A 24196-nucleotide genomic window follows, 5' to 3' on the forward strand; every position below is an offset into this window, starting at 1 on the left:
TCTCCTCACATTGCTTTCCCTAAACCCATTGTAAACATGCATGCTTGGGGGTCGTCCATTCTAGCTGGCACACAGTCTCAGCTGGCTAGATAGGACAAGGGGCATATGGAGCACCCGTGGACAGGTGTGGCCTCCTTGTTCCCCACAGATCCCTTGGGGACAGTAAGGACTGGACCATGTGTCCACCCCCTCCAGCCCCCATGACTGAAGAGCACTTACGAGAGTGCGGTCATCTCCTTGTCACCCAATAGGTGTCCAAAGGGAATTATGGGATCGTGTAGGGGCAGGTCTGGGAAGGACTTGAATAGTCTGGTTCCAGCCCTGCCCTTGTACCAGCTGGGTGAATTGCCCAAGACAGCCCCTCACCTTCAGCCTTGGCTTTCTTCTTCTATACAAGGTTTGTGTTCAGATTACCACGGCGCCCTGCCCATCTGTAAACCTCTGTGATCTGGCAAGAGCCTAGGCCCTCTGGCTTCAGTATTCTCCCACACTCTGTATTGTCTGTATTTTGCCTTATATCCCTAGAATACTTTACAACCCCATCTTCTCAACTTTTCATTGCAGCTTTAAAAAGTTCTGGTTTGCATATAGAGTTCAACTTACTCTGGTGTGACCATCTCCTGGGTCACACTCTTCCTATATGTCTGATGGATCTGTAGAGTTCCCATGGAAACAGTGCTATTCAACATGAAAACCAACACCAAGCCTGACTGTTAAGGAGCAAAGAGGGTAGAACACACCAGCCATGTTCTTAAAGCAGTTTTATTTCAGACTTAAAATGACCACCTCATGCTGGACAATTTGAAAGTTGAATCTTAAGAATATAGTAGTTATCTCAAAATATAAGCACCTTTGTGGCTGAGTCTGAATAAATTCCTAGGACCTGAGTCATCCAGTTGCCGCCCCCTCCAGCCCGCTGTGCTGCAGCCCTGCTGACTGTCAGCAAAGGACTGGGGGCTTCAGGTGCATGGTGGGGGATAGAAGAAAGGCGCACAGCTTCTGCCTTGGGGGGAGGGTGGTTACAAATTGCTAGTTTTCTGTGTAGCATCTTTAAAGTAACCTTTAATTTTTTTTTAGAATACTTTTAGAAAAACATGTGATGACAGTAGAAGATCCCATGCTCCCCGCCCTGTTTCCCCATTGTTAACCCCACCTCTCTATCAAAGTGGTTCATTGTCACTACTCATGAGCCTAGGTGGCTGTGTCTTTATTAGCTGGAGTCCATACTTCATTCTGATTTCCTAAATTTTCAGCGAATCTCTGTTTCCTGTCTCAGGGTCTCACGTTCCATTTGGTCATCATGTCTCCGTGGGCTCCCCTGGGCTGGGACAGTTTCTCAGGCTTCCCTTGGTGTTGATGACCCCGAGGGGTTGGGGGTGCACTAGTCAGGTGTTTTATAGACTGCTCATCAATTGGAGTTTGCGTGATGTTTTCCATAATTAGACTGGATTTGTACTTTTGGGGAAGACCACAAAGATGAGGTACCTTTCTTAAATAGCATATTTTAAGGGTTTGTTTGTTGATTTTTAAATTCATTGCTTGCTGTTTGTCACCTTCCCAGAGAATCTTAAATGATTGTAATCAATTACTTTTAGGAGGAAATCACTTCCCTTTGGAAACTAACAAAAGCAGATGGCACACAGCTTGAGCCTGTTGGTGGGTAGAAAGGCTCTTGAGAGTGCGGCTTGAGCAGCTTCTGCCCTGGCAGGGCGCCGGGGGCCAGGAGCCCTGAGGCCCGAGCCTGCTGCCTTCAGGCTCCTTGCTGACAGATTAGCTGAGAGCCACTGAGACCACTGTCTCTTCCCATTTTGGTTTTCCTCTTGTGTTGAACAGTGTGGACATTCTGTATTTGTGTGTTCAGTTTAAAAAAGTACTTTTCACCCCCTATTGTGCGTACTAAAGACCCCAGAAAACCAGGTATTTGCCTGTTTGACAGATGAGGAATTTGAGGCTAAGGCAAAGGATAGAGATTTGCTCACAGTCAGCAGCAAGAAGCCACGAACTAGGTTTGGCCCAAGGCTTCTGCTTGGCCGGGTGGGCGGTGGTGGTCTTTCCTCTGCACCTTCAGTGAAGTGGGGAGGTCTGTTCTCCACACCAGGCAAACTGTCACGCGGTGGTACCGTGTCTCGGGGGTGAGCCTGGGAGCCTGAGCAGTGCCTCTGCCCGCCCGCCCTGTGCCCTTGCTCGGCCCTCCTCTCAGAGGCTCCAGATTCCCAGAAAATGAGATCATCCCAAGTTCCCTCTCCGCTTGAACAACTCATGCTTATTTTGTTTAACCGAGATTATTAATGATTTAAGGGTAGGGGGGGTGGACCCCATCCTATACTGAACTAAATTGAAAAGGTATTTTGAAATCTTCAAAGTTTCTGAGTGAGCTAATTCAGTTATCAACAGAGTGCTGAAAATGGTAGAAATATGGATTTGAACAGAATCCCAGTTGACCCTACACTTGTTTTGAAAGAAAAAAAACAAAACCCTGACTTAATATATTTGCTTGGTTTTTTTAAAAAGAAATACCCAGGAAGAAGGAAAAAATCCTCTATTTTGGCTTTCTGGTTATGAAAGTATAAGCCCATTTATTAAAAATCCAGAAATAGTATGCTGCTCTCTCCTTAGGTGTTAAAATAAAAGGCAAAATGACAGTTGAGAAAATATAAATATGAATCAGATGTGGACCTTGCTCTTAATCTTGTTTTTTTGGCAGGGAGAACCCAGCTGGAGAGGATGCTGAAAAATAATTAACTATAAGATACCAAGCAAGTTAACATGCGAAAGAATGAAAACTGAAGTACCACATAGTAGCAGAGGTTTTCTAAGAGAATATATAGTTAATTTCCAAACCAGACGTGGCTCTCCAGGAAGCTTTGCACAAAGAACGGCTCACGAGGGGAGGGGTGGGGTGACCGTGTGGCCAGGACAGGAGGAGGTAGGCTGGGTGCAGAGCTTTGGGTGCTGGGTGCTGGCTGAGGTAAGGCACTAAAGCCTCCAGGAAGTAGCGATGTGAGTGCAGCTTTTGCTGTGACATTAATTCAGGCCGTGTTCCATGCCCCTCAGTTAGCCTTCCCTTCAGCTCATAGCGTGTTCTTCTAGTTTCTCTGTGGCCTCTTTCAGCCTTCCCTCTGACCGATTGCTCAAAGTTAGCAAGTGCTCTTCCTGGTCACGTTTTAGTCTGTGGGACTTTAGATCATTTAAGACCATGCGGCATTGTGAGGTAATATGCTTGGAAAGTTTCTGGGCTAATTAGTAAGCTCTTAGGATGTTGGAGTAGGCTGGGACTTTGGTTATTATCTGGAATTTTCGTATTTTGCAAGCATGGATTGAGAATTCAGTTGGATCGGTTAGAACCAGCTGTTTGGGAATAGAGTGGAAAAGGCAACATCGGAGTGTACTAAGGATATTGTCCAACATCCAACATCTACTCAATGTGTAGAACATGTTTCTTACAGGGGCCATAGTTTAAAGGAATAAAGGCTGCTTTAGGACAGAGCCCCCTTTCTAGGGGAGGCAGGGTGGGGGGAGACCCCTGGCAGAGACGCACAGGCTGGAACCCCGGGATCTTCTTCCACCATGTTCTTGTTTCATGTATCCTGGCTCCGGAACTTCCTCCATCTCACCTCAGTCTCTCCCCTCTTCAGGATCCCCAAGCAACCTGCTGATGCCCATTCTGGCCCTTGTTTACCTTGGAGAAGGCCAGCCTTCTCAGGGAATGTGTAAGAATTACTGTAGGCAAGCGTGATGCTTGCATGCATGTTTAGAGGTGGCTGGTCTCCCATGAAGAAGATAGGATTTTGCATTCAGGTGTTTGGGTGGCCCCCCACTTTGACCTCTGCCCTAAAAGCCCAGCCATCGTCTTTATTCCTCCTCCTCCTCCTCTTCCTTTTGTGTGGTGTGTTGTATAGCTATTTCCAAGTTGCTTTATTTCATCCAGGTATAGGGAAAGGCACTGGCAGCTAGACCTTTGATGTAGGGCATCTCAGGGCCTACAGGACCCTGGGAAGGATGTGTGAGGTCACTTGCTTCAGCTAATCTTCCAGAAGCCAGAGGCGGCTGCTTGGAGGAACTGCTGCTGCTGGAGTCCACACCGTTGATCCTCAGCCCAGTGCTTCCTGCTTCCGTTTTTCCCCATCCTAATAAATCAGCGTGGCCACAACGGACTCTCTGGAGTAATCTGTATTATGGAGCAAAGCACAGGGCAGACTTTAATTGATGCCCTTATCTGAACCAGGAGGTGCCCAGCGTTGCTCTTTAAATAAAGGACAGGTGGCACAAGGCAAGAGGCAGCCGGGCCACACATGATGTGTACCATGTGCACTGTTTATTGCCCAGTGCCCTTCTGCTCTTTGGGGAGATTACCCGTGGTTAGTCACAGGTGTTCGGGGAGCCCCAGGTTAATGAGCAGCACTGGAGTCCCAAGAACACCCTGTTCTCCCCCTGAGCACTGGCTTGACTGCAGCCTGGCGCTGTGACTCACCTCCTGCCCACCGCTGCAGCGCCTCTACTCCATGTGGCTTCACTTGGCACTAGCCAGTGAGGCCACTTCCTGTCTCCTCAGGAGCCTTGGCCTTCTGTAGCCCAGTGTAGATTGTGCAGTGGTTTCCTAGTAACATGTTTTATGTGTATTTCATCTGGATTCAGCTATGCTTACGTTTTCATGCTTTTCTGTCATTTCTCAGAAAATAAACTTACCACTCTTTGGAAGAGGGCCTCTCTTCTGAGAGCTAATTATAGAATTAGATCCTGAGCATTGTACTGAGACGTGGGGTGGGCGGCGGCGGGCAGTCAGTGTGGGTTGAGAAAAGAGGCTTGGTAGCAGATTCAGGCAGCATCTCCTCCTCACTGACCTGGGATTCTAACCAGCCTCAGCCCCGACTCAGCAGCTCAGGACCACCACAGACCACAACCATGTACATGAAAACGCTTTGTTGAGCTAAAAAGACCTTCCACAGTGTGCACAGTCTCTCCCGTGAAGTTTTGAATGCACTCTTTGCATCCTCCAGAAGATGTCAGTGTGTGACTGTCTGCCTCTGCTTTCCAGCCTCGGGGCTGGTGGACTGCGGGATGCGCCCAGAGCCTTCCTCCTCAGGAAGCCAAGGAGTCCAGACCCAGCTACAGATGAGCGAGCAGTTCATTTCCGAGGAAGAAGCCCAGGAGCTGAGACAGGTGACGTCCGCTGTTCATGGTGACATGCCAGTGCTGATGTGACTTTCTGTTCTCCCCGCAGCTTGAAAACAAGCCCTCCATTGAGTGAGGCTTGACGCTCCCCTACAGGGAGTGCTGGCATGCCTGCCTGGAGTGATGTGCTCCCTGTGGCTGGGGAAAGGAGAGACAGGGCAGTGCCACGCGCCGAGTGTGCGAGCTGCAGGGCGGACGTATGTCCGTGTGCGCCTTCCACACGGGTCCTCGGGTTGGGCTTCCTGCAGAGGCGGACCTACCACTTCTTACCTAGAAAGTTGACATTTAAACAGTATTTGACACAAATCCTTTCAACTTGTCCTATGTGATCATTGTAATAGCTAATGTCTTTGTCTTTTTCTCTGTAAAATGTGTTTTGAAGCACATAGCTAGGTGTCATATTATTTCATTCATAAATATTTTAGTATGTATCTCCAGAAGATATGAATGATTCAAAAGGAAACTCTGCTACACATCACAACAGTTCCTTGGTATCATCAGATAACAAAGGAGTGCTCATATGTCCCCAGCCATCTCAAAACAAACAAACGAACATATAAGCCAAAAATCACCACATAAAAAGTTGGTTTGCTCAAATCTAGATCCTAACATAGTCAGTGACATTGCACTGGGCTGAAATGCCTTTTTTTTTTTTTTTTTTAATTTTTTAACAATTTATTGGGGCTGATACAATTCTTTTCACAGTTCATACATATACATACATCAACTGTATAAAGCACATCTGTACAGTCTTTGCCCTAATCATTTTTTTCTCTTTTCTTCTTTTACATTTTATTAGGGACTCCAACAACTCTTACCACAATCCATACATATACATACATCAATTGTATAAAGCACATCCATACATTCCCTGCCCCAATCATTCTCAAGGCATTTGCTCTCCACTTAAGCCCCTTGCATCAGGTCCTCTTTTTTTTCCCCCCCTCCCTCCCCTGAAATGCCTTTTAATCTGCTGGTCCCGCTCGCTTCCTTTCTTATCCCACTCCCACCTTCCCCCATAGATTTGTTGAAAAAATGAAGTTGTGTGTTCATTTGAGGTTGGCAGTGTGGGCCTGCCAGACTGCTTCCCTGTGGTGCAGGCAGTGTGCACTCTGTCCCATGCCCCTCAGTGGGTAGGGGGATCGGAGGCTCAGCGGGGCCCCAGGCTTCATTTTATGGACCATACTGCACCTTTCATCAGGAGGAATGTAAAGCCTGTGTACCTTTTAAACCTGTTTTTCAAAATAGTTCTTATTACAGGAGTCTGCAGACACACAAATTCCTTTGAGCTCAAGTCTTCTCTTTTATTGGGGTGTGGTGGATATTTTAAATATGTATCATTTGTCACTTAAAAATCCATCTGTTCATTGTGAATTGAGTGAAGGTTTGCAGAGTAAGTTAGTTCATGTACATTTATATAGAGTAAGCTAGTTAATGCACGTTTTGCTTCATGTCATTGATTACGATCCCCAGACTGTAACATCATTTATCCTCCTTCCTGCCTACGTTTTCTGTTTCCTGTCGTTCTTTCTTTGCTAGCCCTTGTGAAGCTTGTCTTCGGGTCAGTGCTTCTTCCCCTTGATTGCAAGTGTTCTCACAGACTTGTACATCGTCTGGGCTAACAATTGAGCCTCGGGGTGAGTTCATTTCTGGCCCAAAGGGTGACTGAGGGCCATAATCTTAAAGGTTCCATCAGTCTCTATCTGACCAGGAAGCCTGGTCGATTTTCTTGCACTCAACCCCAGGACCTTCTAGTGTGATCCCTTTCAGAACAGCTGATAGTGGTGGCCAGGCACCACTTTGTTCGGCTGCTCTTGAGGTTATAGAGACTGATGCTTGTGTGCTCCGTTAGCCCATTGGACTGATGGGTTCCATTCACCTTTGATTTTCATCACTCTTTTTCCTCCAGACATGGAGAGGTTGACATTGCTGTACCTTAGACAACCACTCACGAGCCTTTTAAGAGTCCAGTCACACTCACCTAAGTAAGATGTAGATAGAGCATTGACTTTGTGGAGTCTCTTACGCAAGTACATTTTCAATTTTTTGTGAGTCTCTTTACTAATGACAGGACACAAAGCTCTGCTTTCTAACTGTAACTAGTAAATCCTGCAAACTGCAAACTGTCATTTCTTTTGATATGCTTATTGAGTCTGAAAACACCTTTCTGTAGGTCAGAGGTTGAGGTGGACTCGGCTGGTTCTTTCCTCCGAGTCTTATTAGACAGCAATCCAGATGTCACACAAGGTGTATTCCAACGTGGAAGATTTGAGGGAGAATCCACTTCTGAGGTCATTCAAGGTTTTCACAGAATCGGTTTTGCTGGAGTGTGGACTGATTTTCTTATTGGCGTTGACAGTGGGGTGTGTTGCCGGGCAAGTCACTCTGCTCCTGGAAGTTGCTGCCAGGGCCTTCCATGGGGTCCCAGTCATCTTTAAAGAATTGCATTTCCCATTTAGCAATTTTCAAAAATTATTTTTATTACTTTTATTGGGGCTCTTATATCTCTTATCACAATCCATACATTCATCCAGTGTGTCAAGCACATTTGCACGTATGCTGCTATCATCATTTTCAAAGCATTTTCTTTCTACTTGAGCCCTTGATATTAGCTCCTCGTTTCCCTCCTTCCCTCCCCTGCCCTCCCTCGCCCTCCCTCCCTCATGAACCCTTGATAAGTTATAGATTATTATTTTCATATCTTACATCATCCTCTGTTGCCCTTCATCCACTTTTCCATTATTTGTCCCCTTGGGAGGGGGTTATAGGTTGATCCTTGTGATCAATTCCCCCTTTCTCCCCACACCTTCCCCTAATCCTCCTGGTATCTCTTGTCTCATTGTTGGCCCTGGCAGGGTTTATCCTGGATTCCTGTGTTGCAGACTCTTATCAGTAGCAGTGTGCATGCGCTGGTCTAATCCAATTTGTAAGGCAGAATTGAGGTCATGATAGTGGGGGGGCACATTTATCAATTTTAATGTAATTTTTCTGTTACATTTTTTACATTTTTTGTACAATGTCAGCATTCCGTCCTTTCTGTTTCCATTAGTGTCGTACCCCTGCCCCTCATTGCCCTCTCATCTTTGCTCCTGGGTAAATGGTGACTTACTTGTGAACTCTCACTGAAATCTTACAGTCTAAGAGAGCCTTATAATTTCCAAACACCAGTCTCTACTGCCATGTATGAATATGTCCTTCCTGCCCCTGAAAGCCAGCGATGGCGGCGGGAGGCAGGGAGGTGCCAGGATGAATGTACAAATAATGGATTAGAATTGGACTCTGCAGTGAGAGCAGAGTCCTGTGAGAGCATGATGACTTGTCATCAAGGATGTCATGAGTCCGGCAGTGTTTGATGCTGGGGATAACACGCCATGAGGTTGAGACGTGGAACCTCATCCGCCTTAGGAAATAGTATGGCTGCCTGCCCCAGGAGGAAGCGTTGGCCTCTGAATGATGGATTTGGGAATTGCTCCTAGGGTAGGTGTGAAGGAGGCATGGCCATTAATGTCAGCCAATTCCTCTTCCTTCCTTGTAGGAAGAACCTAGTTTCACAAGAGGTTGTATTTTTGAGGTACAAACACACACTTCGTAGCTAGAAAAGAAGTCTTAGTGAGCAATCAAAGCTCAAGCCTAGGGAGGAATGAGTTAAATTTCTGGGGCAAACAAAAATGCAAGAAAATTCTCTTCCATTCAGCTGTGGTTTTTGTGGCAAATGCTATTAAAGTCATTATGTTGAAATGCGATGTCTCCACGATTTTAAATTGCAATTGGGAGTGTTAAGTGAGAAGATTTGCTATGATTTCACTGGGGACACCCATGCTCAGTGCAGCGTGCTGTGGTCTCCTGGGCTGAGCCCCAGGAGTAGGCTCTGGGTACACAGAATGCAGGCAGAACTCCTCTGGGCTGTGGTCAGGCCCCATCTACTGCAGCGCTGGCCTTCCCCTGTCACTGGAGGTGGGCGGGCAGATGGGAAAGGAGGCTGGGAGAGGAGTCAGATTCATTGGAGTGGGCTTGGCAGTCTCCTGACTCATTCCGATGTCTGATGTGTTAAACCTTTCCTGCCTTAGCACAACTGCTCTTTGGGTGACTAAATCTGTGGATAGCACATATTTGATACAGAGTTAGAAATGAAAAGGATAAATGGCACTTGACTCTTCCCTAAGGGAATTTCAATTTTCTATAAAGTTTCTGCAAAAAACTTTCGAATCTCCATTGGTCTGTCTTTCCTGCGTTTGGTGTTTCTTTGTCCTGGCTCCCCCTTTCACCAAGCAGGCACTGGATGAGAACATAGTATGGGCTACTCCAGTGGGGTATCAGACGTGAACGGAGATGGGTAGGCAAGGAAAGCTCACCGAGTCACGCAGCCCAGGCTGGGACGTCAGTTGTGCAAAAACCCTTAAAGAACCTACCGATGTCTAGAAGCAGCAAGACTGCATGATGGGTCCAGCCATAGATGGCTGCTAAATGTTCCTGCTGAGTCTCAACAGCAAAGGGCACACAGTGACCATGGACTCATAGAGGACTTTTAGGTCATGGGTCACTTTGTGATCTGTCTTACCTTTCAGTTTGGTCACATTAGACACTTATCCCACCTACTGTGTACAATATCTTTATAAACAATAAGCACAAGAATTAAAAGAAAAATTTAATTGACGCATTCAGCTCAATCAAAGTCTCACAGTTCACTGAGAAAGTTAGTAAGCTAGTTGCACAGTGTTGTGAAGAAAAGCTAATTGGGAAAGCTGCAATTCCAGGGGCTCATACTGGGGAGGAGCTGCCTCTGTCCTCATTTACCATTCACGGTGAAGGCCCAGGCGCTGAGACCTGTAGAGTACGCAAGTTGGTTGGGTTTTTTTTTTTTTTTTTTGGTTTGTTTTGGTCTTTGTATCTAAATCCTATCTCCTGGCCTAGCAGAGCCAAGTTCCACATGTCCTTGCCTGGCAGTTAACTGGAATTTTCCTGGAATGGTTCTAGGACAGAAGGAATGATGGGGTTTTCTCCTTGTGGTAAAATGATCTTTGAGAATGATGAGCGTCTACGGTTCGTTCTGAGAACTCCAGAGCATATTTCATCCTCTTCAGTAACCCTACCTTCCTGGTCCAGCTTTCCCTACTCCGGTTTCCTGGTGTCTCTCATGTAGGGTTATCTTAATCCATCTGTATTAGGAAGGAAAGCAATTGGTTCTTGCCTATTTAATTCCTGTAAGAGAATTGTATGCAACAAGTATCCTTCAGCCAGAACTGTTTGGTAGGGTGTGGGGGGGAGGGAGTCAATAAAGGTTTGAATCCATGAATTATTGTTTCCTGGTTACATTGTGTTAACTCTCAATTTAAAGAGAACAAATCTGCATATGTAGATAAATAATAACTACTAGCACAGCATCATACAAGTAACTAGCATGAGGCAGTATGGATAGGACTTTGCCTATTTGACAGGCATGTGTTACACGGAAGCTCTGGCACTGGGCTAGGTCCCCACACTCAAGGAATATGCAGTCAAGAACCGACACTTCCAAGTTAGAGACCATCTCAGAGGAAAGGGATAACTAAGCTACCAGACCCTCGGGGGTGGACAGGTGAGGACAAAGAGTGTCTGTGGGGATGTCATGCTGGGTGAGGAACACAGCAACACCCTTGAACTGCATTCCTACTGTAGGGAAATGTTAGGAAAATATAGGTAAGTGTAAAGAAGGCAATGGCACTCTGACGTAAGCCCACCAAGGCCCCAGCTTCTCTGTAAGACGGCACACCATCTGCCTGGACCCATCATGCAGCGCTGACGCAGACCCCAGCCTTCCTGGGGCTGCAGGCTGTGACAGCTGTGACTTTGCTAAAGTTTTGAACACCTTGGGTGGGATGACTGATTACTTTGTTTGTTTGGTTTTAAATCAAACATGCGTATTAAAATTCTTATTAGCCTGTGGAATGCTTTCCTTTTCCTTTGTTGACAGGATATTAGAAGTGACACTTCTTGGCTTAGCTCTGAGCAAGAGTGGCAGGAGCTGGTCTGGCCTCGTAGGCCTGTCTCTGGCAGGGGCTCATAAAAGACCCCTGCCATGTGCACTTGTCGTTGGCACTGGAGGAGACGAGAAAGGGAAAGAGCGTCCTCATCAAGCAGAAATGTGAAGGACCGAGGATGTGTGGAAGGGTTTTTCAGTTTGGTGTCCAGTGCCGGCTTATGCACATGGTACCGTGGGCACCTCTGGATGACGTGGTAGAGCCCTGTACTCACAGAAGGTCTCCTGACATGAAGAGCATGTGCTCCGAAGCACAGGTAACATTCTACAGAACTGACGTCCTCCAGTGGTATTGGATACATCAGTAGTGCACATGGGTTATTGAATCTAACTTCTAGATAGTGAGATGGTTTGTGGAAATACATTTTAATAGAAAAGCTCTTATTTTTGTCTCACATTCTTAAGATGAATTAGTATGTTTCTTAGGTCCTTAGGTAGTGATTCCCTGAATTCAGAGTTGTGTAGAAGTAAGTTCAACAAGCAAAATAAACAGAATTGAGAAGTGCTAACTCTAAGTTGCTATTAATCTCTTAAGGCCGTGTGTGTGCGTGCGTGCGCTTTGTGTTTATTATCTTTTTTATTAAAAGACCATTTTATTGGGGGCTCTTAATGTCTTTTGATGAATACAAGGACCACGTGTGAAACAGGATAGCAGTTCTCAAGGGTACAAAGTATAGTTTCTTTGTAGTTATGTCTTAAGCTAATGTCCTTAGCAATCATGCTGAAGCTGCACACGGCCCGTGTGCTGTTGGACCCGTCCTATTTTAGACACGCTGTCTCGAGTTTCTGCACGACAGTTGGAAGCAGGTCAGTCAGGAGCAGTGGTCCTGTGGGCCGGTCTTGGAGAGCTGCCGCAATGCAGGAGAGGCTCGAGTGGGACCAGAGCTGGAGACTCTGCCCAACCCAGGAGCATCCTGAGGTAACAGCCACCCTAGCCCTGCCATGTTATCCAGACACCTGGTTCATTGTTGTGCACAGTTCCGTACTCTGAAATATTTGCTATCAGTTGTTGTCCCAGTGGCTGAATTTCTCTATCCCAGTAATGACTCGAGGAGCCCTGGTGCCATAATGGGTATGTGTTGGGCTGTTGATTTCACTGCTAATCATGTTGGCTCATCTCCAGAGCCTCTGAAAGCACACTCAGACTCACCACTGGGCCTATGTTGAACCCTTCAGCCTCCCTGGGGTTCCTCTGCCCTATAAAATCACCTAAACAGGTTAGGATCTCTCCCTGACCACTATCCAGATATTTGAGTGTACTGGATGGGGTTGTCACTATACTTAAGCTCCCATGTGCCCTAGAGTGGAAGATTGCCAGTTTGTCTGACTGTGTGTCCTCTGAAGAGCCCCCATGCCAGTGGCCAGAACCCCCCAGAAGGCTGTCCTGGGCACGCAGAGACTCCTGGTTGGCTACCCTTCTGGACCCCAGGTGCTCATGCAGACTGCGCTTAGTGGGGTCTTTTGTACCATTAGCTGGAGCTTAGGGAACTCCCTCCAAAGTGGTGAGTGGCTGTGGGGGAGCCTTGTCAGTATCATGTGTCCCAGCATCTAAGCGAGGAGCTCTCAGGCTGTGCCGAGGGTTGGACCATGTGTGGGGAGAAACAGATGCTTGTATGGAACTCTTTAGATTTTCATGAGGATTTGTTTCCTCCTGCTGAGTATTTGCTGCCTTCTCAGTCATCATTTTCAGAAAGTTCAAGTCTCATCTAGAGGGTAGTTCATCAAACAGCAGGCTGGGATTTCCCTGTATTTACTTTTTGATTTTGGTAAAAATCTACACACCCAAACATTCACCAGTTAAACAATTTCTACATGTACATTTCAGTGACATTGCTTACATTCTTCATGTTGTACAACAATTATCTCTTAAACTTTTTCAAATTATTCCAGCATCATTTATATAAGCATAATGCCCCTAGGCAAAAATTCTCCCTTACCCACTCTCTCTCACCCCTAGAAATCACAGATCTTCGGTTTCTGTATATGTTTGCTTATTTCATATAATTGAGATCATGCCATATATGGGGCCTCTAGCAATGTGTATTACACTGTTCCATGGATGGGCTATAAGAAGAGACAAAATGATAGATCCAGATGAATTTAGCCATCTCTGCCTCATAGCTAATAAAAACTAATACTATGAAATGTTTCATAGGCACTGTGTCATGTTTTTCTTTTTTTACATTTTATTAGGGACTCTTACAACTCTTATCACCATCCATACATATACATACATCAATTGTATAAAGCACATCCATACATTCCCTGCCCCAATCATTCTCAAGGCATTTGCTCTCCACTTAAGCCCCTTGCATCAGGTCCTCTTTTTTTTTTCCCCTCCGTCCCCTTTCCCCCCTCCCTCATGTGCCCTTGGTAATTTATACCTCGTTATTTTGTCATATCTTGCCCTATCCAGAGTCTCCCTTCCCCCCTTCTCTGCTGTCTCTCTCCCAGGGAAGAGGTCACATGTGGATCCTTGTAATCAGTTCCCCCTTTCCACCCCACTCACCCTCCACTCTCCCAGCATCGTCCCGCACACCCTTGGTCCTGAAGGTATCGTCCACCCTGGATTCCCTGTACCTCCAGCCCTCATATGTACCAGTGTACAACCTCTGTCCTATCCAGCCCTGCAAGGTAGAATTCGGATCATGGTAGTTGGGGGGAGGAAGCATCCAGGATCTGGGGGAAAGCTGTGTTCTTCATCGATACTACCTCGCACCCTAATTAACCCATCTCCTCTCCTAAACGCCTCTTTGAGGGGATCTCCATTGGCCGACACTTGGGCCTTGGGTCTCCACTCTGCACTTCCCCCTTCATTTAATATGGTATATATATACATATACACATATATTGTGTCATGTTTTTCAATGGAAAACTCACAACTGTAATGATCCTCAGTTCATGGAGAGGGGCTGAGCTTTAGAGATGCTTAGACGCTTCGTGTGGCGTCATGCTTTCAATGTGGCATGCAGTAGGACTTTATTTCCTTTTTTAGGGTAAGTAGTAGTCCATTGACAGGAGCTCAGGTGGCACTTTCAGGTAAGCATTGGACTGCTAAGCACATGATCAGTGGTTCAAACCCACCAGCCACTCCATGGGAGAAGGCGGAGGCTGTGTGTTCTGTAGCAGTTTGCAAAGCCTAAGAAACCCCATGTAGGGTTGCTGGGAGTCGGAATCGGCTCGCCCGCAGTGCGCTTGGATTTGAGCAGTGGGTAGTGAGCAGTATTGATTGTGTCTGTTCATCTGTTATTAGACGTTTCAGTTGGTTCCACGTTTTTTACTATTGTGAATAGTGTTACAATGAACATACGGGTTTAGAATTGCTGGGTCATATACCTCTTTTCAACTTTTTTTTTTAATGCCCAACCTTTTCAGGAGCCACCAAACTCTTTCCCAATGTTTGTAGCATATTGCATTTCTACCAGTAATAGAGGAAGTTTCCAGTTTCTCGGCTGCCTCACCAAGAAGCAGTTTTCTGCTTTTGATCATTGCTATTCTAGGAAAGGTGGGGTGGTATCTCGGTGTGGTTTTTGTTTGCATCTCTCTGATGGCTAATGAGGTGGCCCTGGTGACAGTGCAGTGGTGAATGGCTTGTCTGCCAACTGGAAGGTCTCTGGTTTGAACCCACCAGTTCTTCTGGGGGAGAGAAGACCTGGAATCTGCTTTTTAGAGGTTTATAGCCTAGAACACACCGCGGGCAGTTCTGCTGTGTCATCGAGGGCTGCTTTGAGTTGGAAGGCAACACCACAAAGGGACTCGAGGGCAACACTACTACAAAACCATGGCTGATAAGGACTCCCTGGACGGTGCGCAACCAAAGTCAGGCAGATCAAACCCCTCCAGAGGCTCCTGAGCACACATGCCTGGCAGTCTGCTTCTGAAAGGCCATAGCCTTGAAAGCCTTACTGAGCAGTTTGCAGGTATGAGGTCACCATGAATTGGATGCCATTCCATGACAGCTCACAGCAATTCCTAATGATGTCCAATGAGCATCTCTCCACGTGCTGTTGGCCTTTGAATAAATATCCTCTCTGGTGAGCTGGAACCCTGGTGGCGTGGTGGTTAAAAGTTAAGTCGTCAGTTCGAAACCACTAGCCAACCACTCTTTGGGAGAGAATCGGGCTTTATATTCCTGTAAACAGTTGCAGTCTTGGAAACTCATAGGGCAGTTCGACCCTGTCCTGCAGGGTCACTATGAGTCAGTATTGACTATGGCAGTGAGTTTGGTTTCATTTTGAGTTTTTTGTGAGATGTCTGTTCATGCCCTTTGCCAATTTTTTATTAACTTTTCATCTTTTTATTGGTGAAATGTTTTCTGTTCTTTAACATATATTTTAAAGATATATTGGCCCTTACCAGATATATGGTTCTTGATCTTTAGTAACTTTTACAAATACATAGCAAGTAATATGGAGTTTTTGGTAATATGGACCTTTGGACAACTCTTTTGTGTCTATCCCATGTAAAGTGTGAGGGTTGGTGAACAATAGAAACAGACTCTTGGTGGAGGGGGCGTGTGTGTGTGTGTGTGTGTGTGTGTGTGTGTGTGGTTTGTTCATGAGCCTATACCTTGTGAAGTAAACTTCTGACTCATAGCAAGCTCTATATAAATGTTAGCTAGGTGTTTGACTTTGACGATCCGCAAATTTAATGCACTTTCACCTGGTTGAGTATTTTAAAGATGTCAGCTGAGTTTATATCAGTTGACTGTTACTGGCAGGAGGAATGCATTGCTTTCTTTGAAACGTGGTGCTCTTCATGGGCACTGTATGAGCTGGTAATGGGGAGCTACTCTGAGAGCCGGAGTAGTGCCCGGGATCTTCGCTCTGTAGTAACAGAACATTTTTGTGGCTGGTCTTTGAGAATGGCCGTGCGCATGCCCTGTGTCCTTCAGGGCCACTGGTCAGCCTACTCAGAGTGAGGACTGATAGAGTCTGGACAGTGTAAGCTCTGCCTGTCCCACTGTCTTTAAAGTCCCCTCCGAAACAGTGCCCAGGGTCTTCATCTATGGATGGACGGACGGATGTGGCCCTCGTAGTACAACTGGGAGTGTTCTGTTCAACTCCTGGCCAGGGAACCTTCTCTCTGAAACTGTGAGGCGGGATAACACAGCAGAGTGCCCTAGATGGGCGCCTTTCCTTCAGAAGAGAGCCCTGTGCTCGCCCCAGCACGTCAGTGCTTTCAGCCACAAATCACTGTTGGGGGCCTCAAGGAATGCTGCAACTCGGGGGGCCCGGGTGGACTTTGGGGGTGGTCTATGAGTGCAGAATGTGACAGATTGTAGCGTAGAATGTTCTTTATGGTCCCCAGAGCTTTGACTGTGGTGGACGCCAATTTTCCCCCTCTTTTCCTTCTCTATAGCATATTAATGGCCCCAACTGGTAGAACTATTTTGAGTTGCAGACAGCTTGATTTATCCAAGCTCTGTTCTTAAATGGTTGCTAATTTCTCACTGCACGAAAATTCACAGTTTTTCATTGAGTCAGCTTAATAACAAGATCCAGGCAGACAGTCTAGCTAATTCTAAACACACTTTAGGTGCTTAATATCAATGTAGTAATACTTTAAATCCTAGAGCTTTATCAGGAGGTAGAGAAACACCCCACCCCCCCCCACCCCCCCAGAATGTGTTGAGACAACACTAGCCTGTTACAGACCATTCTGGCAGCCCCGAGACCCCATTTCTTCGGCGCAGCTTGCTCTCTCTGCTGTGCTTACACCACAAGAGCGCCAGCGGTGGATTGCTCAGGCCCCACTGCAGCGCCGCGCAACAACTGGACGGCGCTCGTGCCCAGCTGAACACTTTGATGACACTCAGTGGCTCCCGATGGCCTGGGCACACGTTTTAGCACAGTTTCTCTGGTGAGGTGACCTGCTCTGTTTCATTAAGGTGTTTTCCATATGTTATTTTTTGTTTGTGATAACGTGGAAGTGTTTAGAAGGCAAAAAAAGTCTTATTTGCTCTCTTTGGGGCACCTGATTCAGTGTTAACTGCTGACTGAGACTGCGTGGGTGGCCCTTGTTGTGAACTTGGAGGTGTTCTGTGGAGACGAAGCAGAAACTCGCCCCGTCCAGAGAGCTGGACCGAGGCCACACAACGGTGGCTGGCAGTCGTCAGCAAAGCCCAGAGCGTCTTCCTTGCATGTTTGGCCTGAGGAAAACAACTTCCGCTTTGTCCACAGGCCCGCGGGTATTTGTTCCCTGTGTGTGAGCCTGGTGTGCTGAGTTCCTGTGCTCAGTGTTGTCAGCTCGCTTGCTGTTGGGAGCACCCAGAGCTGTCCCCCTCCCGAGCTTTGACGCGGGCAACAGGGACTCCGCGGTCGTGTTGGATGGCGTTGCTGGGCAGCGTCTGTGCCGGCTCCGAGTTGAAGAGCTCGTGGTGTTGCTGTGGTTTTCCCAAGTTGCTTCCTCGCGTGTAGTATGTATTACTTTGGTATTTGTAAAAGTTCATGTCTTCAAATTGCAGAACCCCTTCAAGCTGATGATTTCTTCGTCTGTACGTAAGAGCCTGGCCGGAAGACAGTCTGTTACTTGCCTGCTGAGTAGTGTAACAGCGACGTGGGGAGAGGGCATGGCGCCTGGGCTTTGACTCAGAGCCCAATGAGGACTCATCTGAGAGGCTACTTGATATTTCAGAGGTTGGCAGCATGACACATTGATGACTAGACAGCTTGTCATCCTGGGCCACAAAAGTAACAACTGTTTTTAAGGTTTGGCCAGACTTCATGCTCTCCATTCTTTCCACTCCATGCTGTATGGAATTCACACGATGCCGTCGAATTCCTTCAATCCCTGTCTTAAAGGAAAAGGAATCGGGGACCAGGACTCTAGGGGACCAGTCGCTTGAAGGCTTATTCATTAATCGTCTTTGCTCATAGACAGGGGAACTATACCGACGTCTCTTGTTTTTTGTTTGTACGTTTGCGTGCTTGTTGGATTTTCACAATGTTGACTTCTGAGTGTAACATTTACAGACCCGCCACGGGTCTCAATAGATGATTTGGAATGTGTGCTATTTTGAACACCTTCTTTTAATGAGACTTTTCCCAAATCAAAAAGCCCTGCAGAAACCGATCTTGATTTGGCTTAGGTATCCAGTAAAGTGTCTGCTGTTCTTGCGCATAGCATAAGGTGTACACACGGGGATACAGGTTTTCTTGCTTTGCCACTATTTAATGGTGGACTGGAAAAGAGTGGGTTAACGCCTTATGTTAGGCTGGGTTGTCTAGAGCCCAAACCAGTGACACTCATCTCTGTATGAGGACGAACTTTATAGTAGTAATTTCCTATCAAGAAGCCGGGATTTCATATCCCAGCTCAGACCAAGGCCAGTCACTAAGTCCACTGCTCGCTGGGGCTCTCCTCAGACTTCTGTGGCTGCAGGCCGGGGACACGGAAGAGTGAGTGGACAATCAGGGAGATCTCAGGCTGCTGGGTGCAGAGTGCGTGGACATAAGGCCAGTGGAAACCTAGCAGGGTGCCAGCAGCTCTCAGGGCGGGCCGCCCACAAGGGGCCACTCTTGGGGACAGGTTGGGAGTCCCAAGAAGCAGAAAGAGAGAAGACAGACAAGCCCGTATGTCCCTCTCATAAAGAAGGCCACACCCTCAAGGAAGCAGCATTGGGCTGTGACCTGACTGAGCAGTCAGACCTCACCCCATACTTTTACGAAGGTGGCACGTTGACGTAAAATCTAACAGCCACACTCGTCTTCTTGGAGAAAGTGGTTGGCTGAGGCTGAGAAGCATGTAGGATTTGCCACTGAAATGGCGCTGGGTGGCGAGTGCTGTCATGTGCTCGTGGCCTGAGCTGACCAGGTCAGCAGCCTTGGCCAGTAAGTTGAAACTCTAAGTGTAGCATACACACCAAATTGCCAAAACATAGTATCGACAGATATGTAAAACATCTCATTGATAATGGTATTGATTACAAAATGACAGTATTCTGGATACATTGGGTAAAATAAAAACATTTTTAGAATTTTACCCATCATTTTTTATATTTCACATGGTGTGTACTAAGGAATTTTAAATGACATGTGTGGCTTTTATATTGGGCAACACACAGCTATAAAGGACAGTGCAGGTCCTAGGCCTAGCCTGCCTTGTGTAAGTGAATTCTTCCCTGCCAGTTCTTGGTGAGAGTCCTTGTGCATGATCTTCAAGGACACATTCAATTCCTCTGGTGTTCCCGTAGTATAGCCTCGGAAGCCCTAATGCCGAGGCCTCATTTCACAGTGATGGGTAGGGTCGGATGGCCCACGTGAGCCCTGCCCTCACCCCCGTTAGTTAACTCGTCCCCCAGGAGCAGATTGCATGGTCTTTCTTGGTCTCCTCTGTAAAGCAGTGTTAGCTTGAGGATTAACTGGGATAAGATGTGTGAAGTTCTTGGAACAATGTTAAGGCATGTTGTGTGGGTCCTATAACGCTTAGCTTTCACTTGGGCCAACTAGGGGATGAAACCAGCAGAAAATAAAACCATATCATATTTTGATCACCACTTTATTTTTTATGAGAGTTTATGGATTACATGGGAATAGTGAGGAATGGGGGAAAATCTAGATGCAACCACACCCCAACATTGCCAATAATGCATAGATGAGAAGCACGGCTTTGAATTTGAGGTACAGATGATTTTTGTTTGCTGGTTTTCTGTGTGCACTGCTATTGTCAGAACAAAAACATATCGGTGGATCTACTAAAGAAAACAGTTGGATTTGGAAATAGTACAACTTGTGCATAAGCTGGTTTTGAGCTCCCTGGTGCAAAGCGGTCTCACATTCACAGTCGGACCCAAGGCTGTCAGTGGGGCTGTGGAGAGCCAGCGTGGGCGCCCTTGCTAAAAACCCTGCTTCCCCAGTGGTGAGCTGGGGTACAAAGAGGTGATTGTTCACAGCTAGGAGCCATGAGGTCAAAGACGCTTCCATTTCAAATAAACCGGGTTGCTCTCTGAAAGTGACTACAGAAGAAATGCAGACTCCAGGGAAGGCTGTCCTGGCTGTGTAACCTGCTCATGGAACACAGGTGCAGCCACCTTTGCGAACAGCAGGTGAAGTGGCACGTCTTGGTCAGGGCAGCCTTCTGGGAGGCAGTCTGTGCACATTGTGTGAAGGAGGGAGACGGCGGTAAATGAGAAGGAAACACTTGCCAGAGAAGGCGCTTCCCAGGTGGGATGGAGGGAAAGGAGAAAGGAGGACCTACCAGAGAAGGCACCTGGAAGAACCTGCTTCACATAGTGAATCGTGGGTTTTTTTCCTTTCCCTTCTTTTTTTTTTATTATGCTGTTTGGGCATCAGCCATATGAGATCATAGAAATGAGAGATGGAAAAGACCTACTGTATTAGGTCATCCAGTCCGTCCCCCTCTTTCAGAGCCAGATTGATCCCCACAGTATATTTTCCAGGACTCTGTCCAGTTTTTTAAGTGACTCAACTGATGGCGTTTCCACCAGTTCCCAGAGGGTGCAAAACGTTGTCTGAGTCTAACTGGAACCAAGAGCTTGTTCCTCTGCTGATGGCGCAGGTAACAGTGGCAGTGCCATATTCGAGGCTCAGGCCTGCCTCTGTTGCTAGCTGATTGTATGCCCTTCAAGAGTGGCAGCTGTGTCCCAGGCTGCAAAATGAGGGTGGAGCGCTGGGCTTGGTGGCCCGAGGCTCCTTTAGCTTAAACATTTGGAGACTTGGCTGCTAGGACCCTTACATAGTGCTTTATAGTTTTCACAGCTTGTTCACATTTGTGATCTCATTTGAGCCTCTCCAGTGCTTTGGAAGAAGGCGATCTTCCTGTCTTCCTCACCCATCCTGACCATCTCCCCGTCTTGCTTGGGTTCCTCGGTAAGCAGATGAAGAGTGCACTGCCCAAGGCCTCCTGGTCAGACTGCAAGCAGGGCAGGCCTTCCTGTCACCTAGCTCACTCTTGCTTGACGTGGGCTTGCGCCTTCCCCAGCAGTAGCACTGTTTCGGAATGCCACAGGACACTGAGTGACACACCACCTGCGAAGCACAGAGCTTCCTGATGCATGGCTTCCTTCGCCTCATCTGGGAGAACCTGGGTGGTTCCTGCTTTTCAGTGTGGGGCAGAGGTTGGCCTGCTCCAAAGTAGTCCCCACGCGTTCTCAGCGCTGGTGTGGGTCAGCGCCGTGAGGAGGTGCGCTGAGCACACCTTCAGATGGAGTGATCCATTAGTCAATGGTGTGGCATGAAGGGAGGGTGGGTGGCTGGAGGGTTCCTGAGATTCTGTGTTCTTGACCTAGCCAATGATCTGTAACGTTCCCTGAAGAGAGTCTTAACATTGATCGCAAGTGGTTGCGCATTAAGAGTCCTTTTTAAATGTACCCTTTTTGTTGTCAGCTTGAGTATATTAAATGTTAAAGCCCAGGCTTAGTAAGTGTGTAGAAGTGCATAGTTAAGTAACTTTTAACAATGCAATTGGTCTCAATAGCATTGTAATAAAAGGGTTGTTCTTGTTACTTAATGAAAATACATGAAGTATGACATGAGTCATAGAAACGAGCGGGGGAGGGCAGGGAGCGGCAATGGAGACGGATGTGTTTCCTTAGTCCCCCACACCTGAGTGGCCTCCCACCCTCGCAAGGTGCTGCTGTCTCTCTAGGGGTACCAGTGTGAGACCCATGTCCACTCTGCTTCAGGGTTCAATGGCTTCCATGCTCAGCCAGCATCTCTCCAGCCTGACGTGTCCACAACCCCACCAGCCTTGGACGCCTGTTTGGTGCTTGCTCCACTCCCACCCAGTCTGTCAGAGCGGATCCTGGGTGTGGTGTGGCCTGGAAGCCCCTAGTCACCTTTTCCAGGCTGGGGCTCCAGCGCTTCTCAGAAGGCCGTGTGACCTTGAGGCCCTGTGATGGGTGTGTGTGCTATGAGCTCCTCCACCACTCTGAATGGTGTTTGTTTTGTTTTGCATTTTATATTTGTGCATAAAATATTTTAAGCATATAGACAGGAAAGGGGCTTGTTTTTCCAGCTTCAGAACTGCAGTGTGCTGCCTGGGCGCAGACAGGTGATGAAAAGAGTGCCTGGGTGAGACCAGGCACTCAAACCCAAATGACGAGGCTCCAGTCCAGGGCTCTGCTTTTTGTGCCAGCTGTCACGCTGAGCGTGTGCAGGTAGCCACGGTGACGGGAAATGGCAATGCCCACCAGGGGGACACAGTCAACCTGCTGGTGGTGGGGAGAGGGACACCAGGCTTCCTTTCCTCTGCTGGCCTCCTCTGAGCACAGGGAGGCACAGGCAGAGGGCAGCTGGGTCTTCGCAAGACGGCTCCGCAGCAGACAGCAGCCGCCTGACGGATGAGGGGGCCAACACCGAGTCCCTTGTCAGGTGCGTGGCCTCCAGGAGCAATTTACCTGCCACCACGAGGGCTCTGACTAGGGGAGAGGTGCTCACCGCCCCCCTGAAGCACACTGTCCTCTCCCAGGTTACCAACACAGGAGAACTGTGTTTAAACCGCCAAATTAAGCTTCTTAAATAGTATATAATTAATGGAAAGAAGTAGGTGCTGAGAACATTTGTTTGTTTGTTTGTTTGTTTGTATGTTTTTTAAGCACCAACTGTTGTCATTTTGTACCTCTCTCCCAGATCCTGCGGAAGCTGAAAAGTCTGGCCTTGGACACAGAGACAGAGCTTGAGCGACAGGATGAGGCTCTGGACGTCATTGCCTCATCAGTGGACCGGGCAGCCCTGACCATCGACAAGCACAACCGGCGGATGAAAAAACTGACGTAGGAGGAGAAGGAAATGCAGACGGGACTGTTGATGAAGACCCTTTTGAGCATGTTGTTCTCAACCCCTGCCTGTTCCCCTGGAGATGAAGGCCCCGGGAAGTAATATTTATAAAGGCTGTCCAAGAACATGTCCCATTCTGTGGGATCAAGGGGTTGTTGATCCGATCTCCGCCCTGAAGAACTGTGGGGGCTGGTGGAGCTGGGGGTGACCATGACTTCCACTAAAGGGGGTTTCTGGGCAGTGCACCAGAGGCTCAGCTCAGAAGGCGGAGGCTTTGCCTACACACCCAGGGAAGATGGACAGGGCAGTGCTGACCTTGCCAACGGGCCTCCTTCCAGGGTCAGGCTCCTCTTGCACTGCTGTCAGGGACAGGCCTGCACCCCTGCTGATCACCAGGCTCCCTGCACAAGCGCTGTCCGGGGTCACAAGCCCTTCCTGAGGTTCTGTGCTGCTGCTGCTGCGGGTGCATGATGGCCCCAGGTTACTGGCTCCAACACGGGCCACATCTTCCTTGTTCCTCACTTTTGCTGATCATGAAAGGAGATCCCAGTCTTCCTGGAAGCAACTGCTTATGCCTAACACTGCATGCATCTCAGTGCTGCCAGGCCTATCGTAGTCGGGGTCTCCACGCTCTGCCGCATGCCTTCCACTCAGCACTGGCCCCATGCTCGCCGTGGAACCTTCCCTGAGGCTCGAGCTTTATGTCCCTGTCCCTGGTGGGCGGGCCGCTCTTCTCCGTCGGGAAATTATCATGTTGTAGGGGAAGCTCAGCGTCGAATCCTCTTTTAGGCCATCCTGTAATATAGCACCTGAAATGCTCTTCCACTGCCCCGTTTCTAGCCAGTAAGGAAATTAGGAGCTGCACCTTAAAGAAACAAAAACAAATAAACTGACTTTAGCTTCTACTGCCTCATTCTATCTAGAAACAAAAGAGAAATGCTAGTTTGGGAATATTTTTTTTTAACCACATATGCTCTCCCTCTGGTGGATATGTGTCAGCGGGTGAAAGGTGGAGGCTGGAAGTGGGGTTATGCGTGGTCTAGTGGGGCAGACGTGGAGGGGTGCAGAAGTGCGCCTCTGGCCTTTGCCATCATTACTACGGCATGCCATTTCATCCGCTTTTTAAACTTGTTCCTGTCAGATTGCTTTGAAGAATTGTCCATGGGGAGGCACAGCGAGACCTTGTAGGGATGTTAAATGAAGTTCCTTTATCCTGGTTTGAGTGGCTAGTGGCTTAGGCCGCATTTGCCTCACGGGCCCTGGGGCTTTG

General features: G+C 47.7%; 1 protein-coding gene across 2 annotated transcripts in view; it reads left to right on the plus strand.

Annotated features, from left to right (window-relative positions):
• Positions 1-23829, plus strand: part of SNAP47 (synaptosome associated protein 47) — a 75845-nt gene extending 52016 nt beyond the window's left edge. The window contains exons 4-5 of one of the 2 annotated variants that reach the window (XM_075542153.1): positions 5036-5160; positions 22780-23829. In XM_075542153.1, the coding sequence (XP_075398268.1) occupies positions 5036-5160; positions 22780-22926 (272 nt within the window). In that variant the 3' untranslated portion in view covers positions 22927-23829. The remainder of the gene's footprint in view (positions 1-5035; positions 5161-22779) is intronic. The other variant, XM_075542154.1, reaches the window with a different exon arrangement.
• Positions 23830-24196: the final 367 nt, after the last annotated feature.

The sequence above is a fragment of the Tenrec ecaudatus genome, chromosome 2 (genome assembly GCF_050624435.1).
Source record: "Tenrec ecaudatus isolate mTenEca1 chromosome 2, mTenEca1.hap1, whole genome shotgun sequence".
NCBI classification, from domain to species: domain Eukaryota; kingdom Metazoa; phylum Chordata; class Mammalia; order Afrosoricida; family Tenrecidae; genus Tenrec; species Tenrec ecaudatus.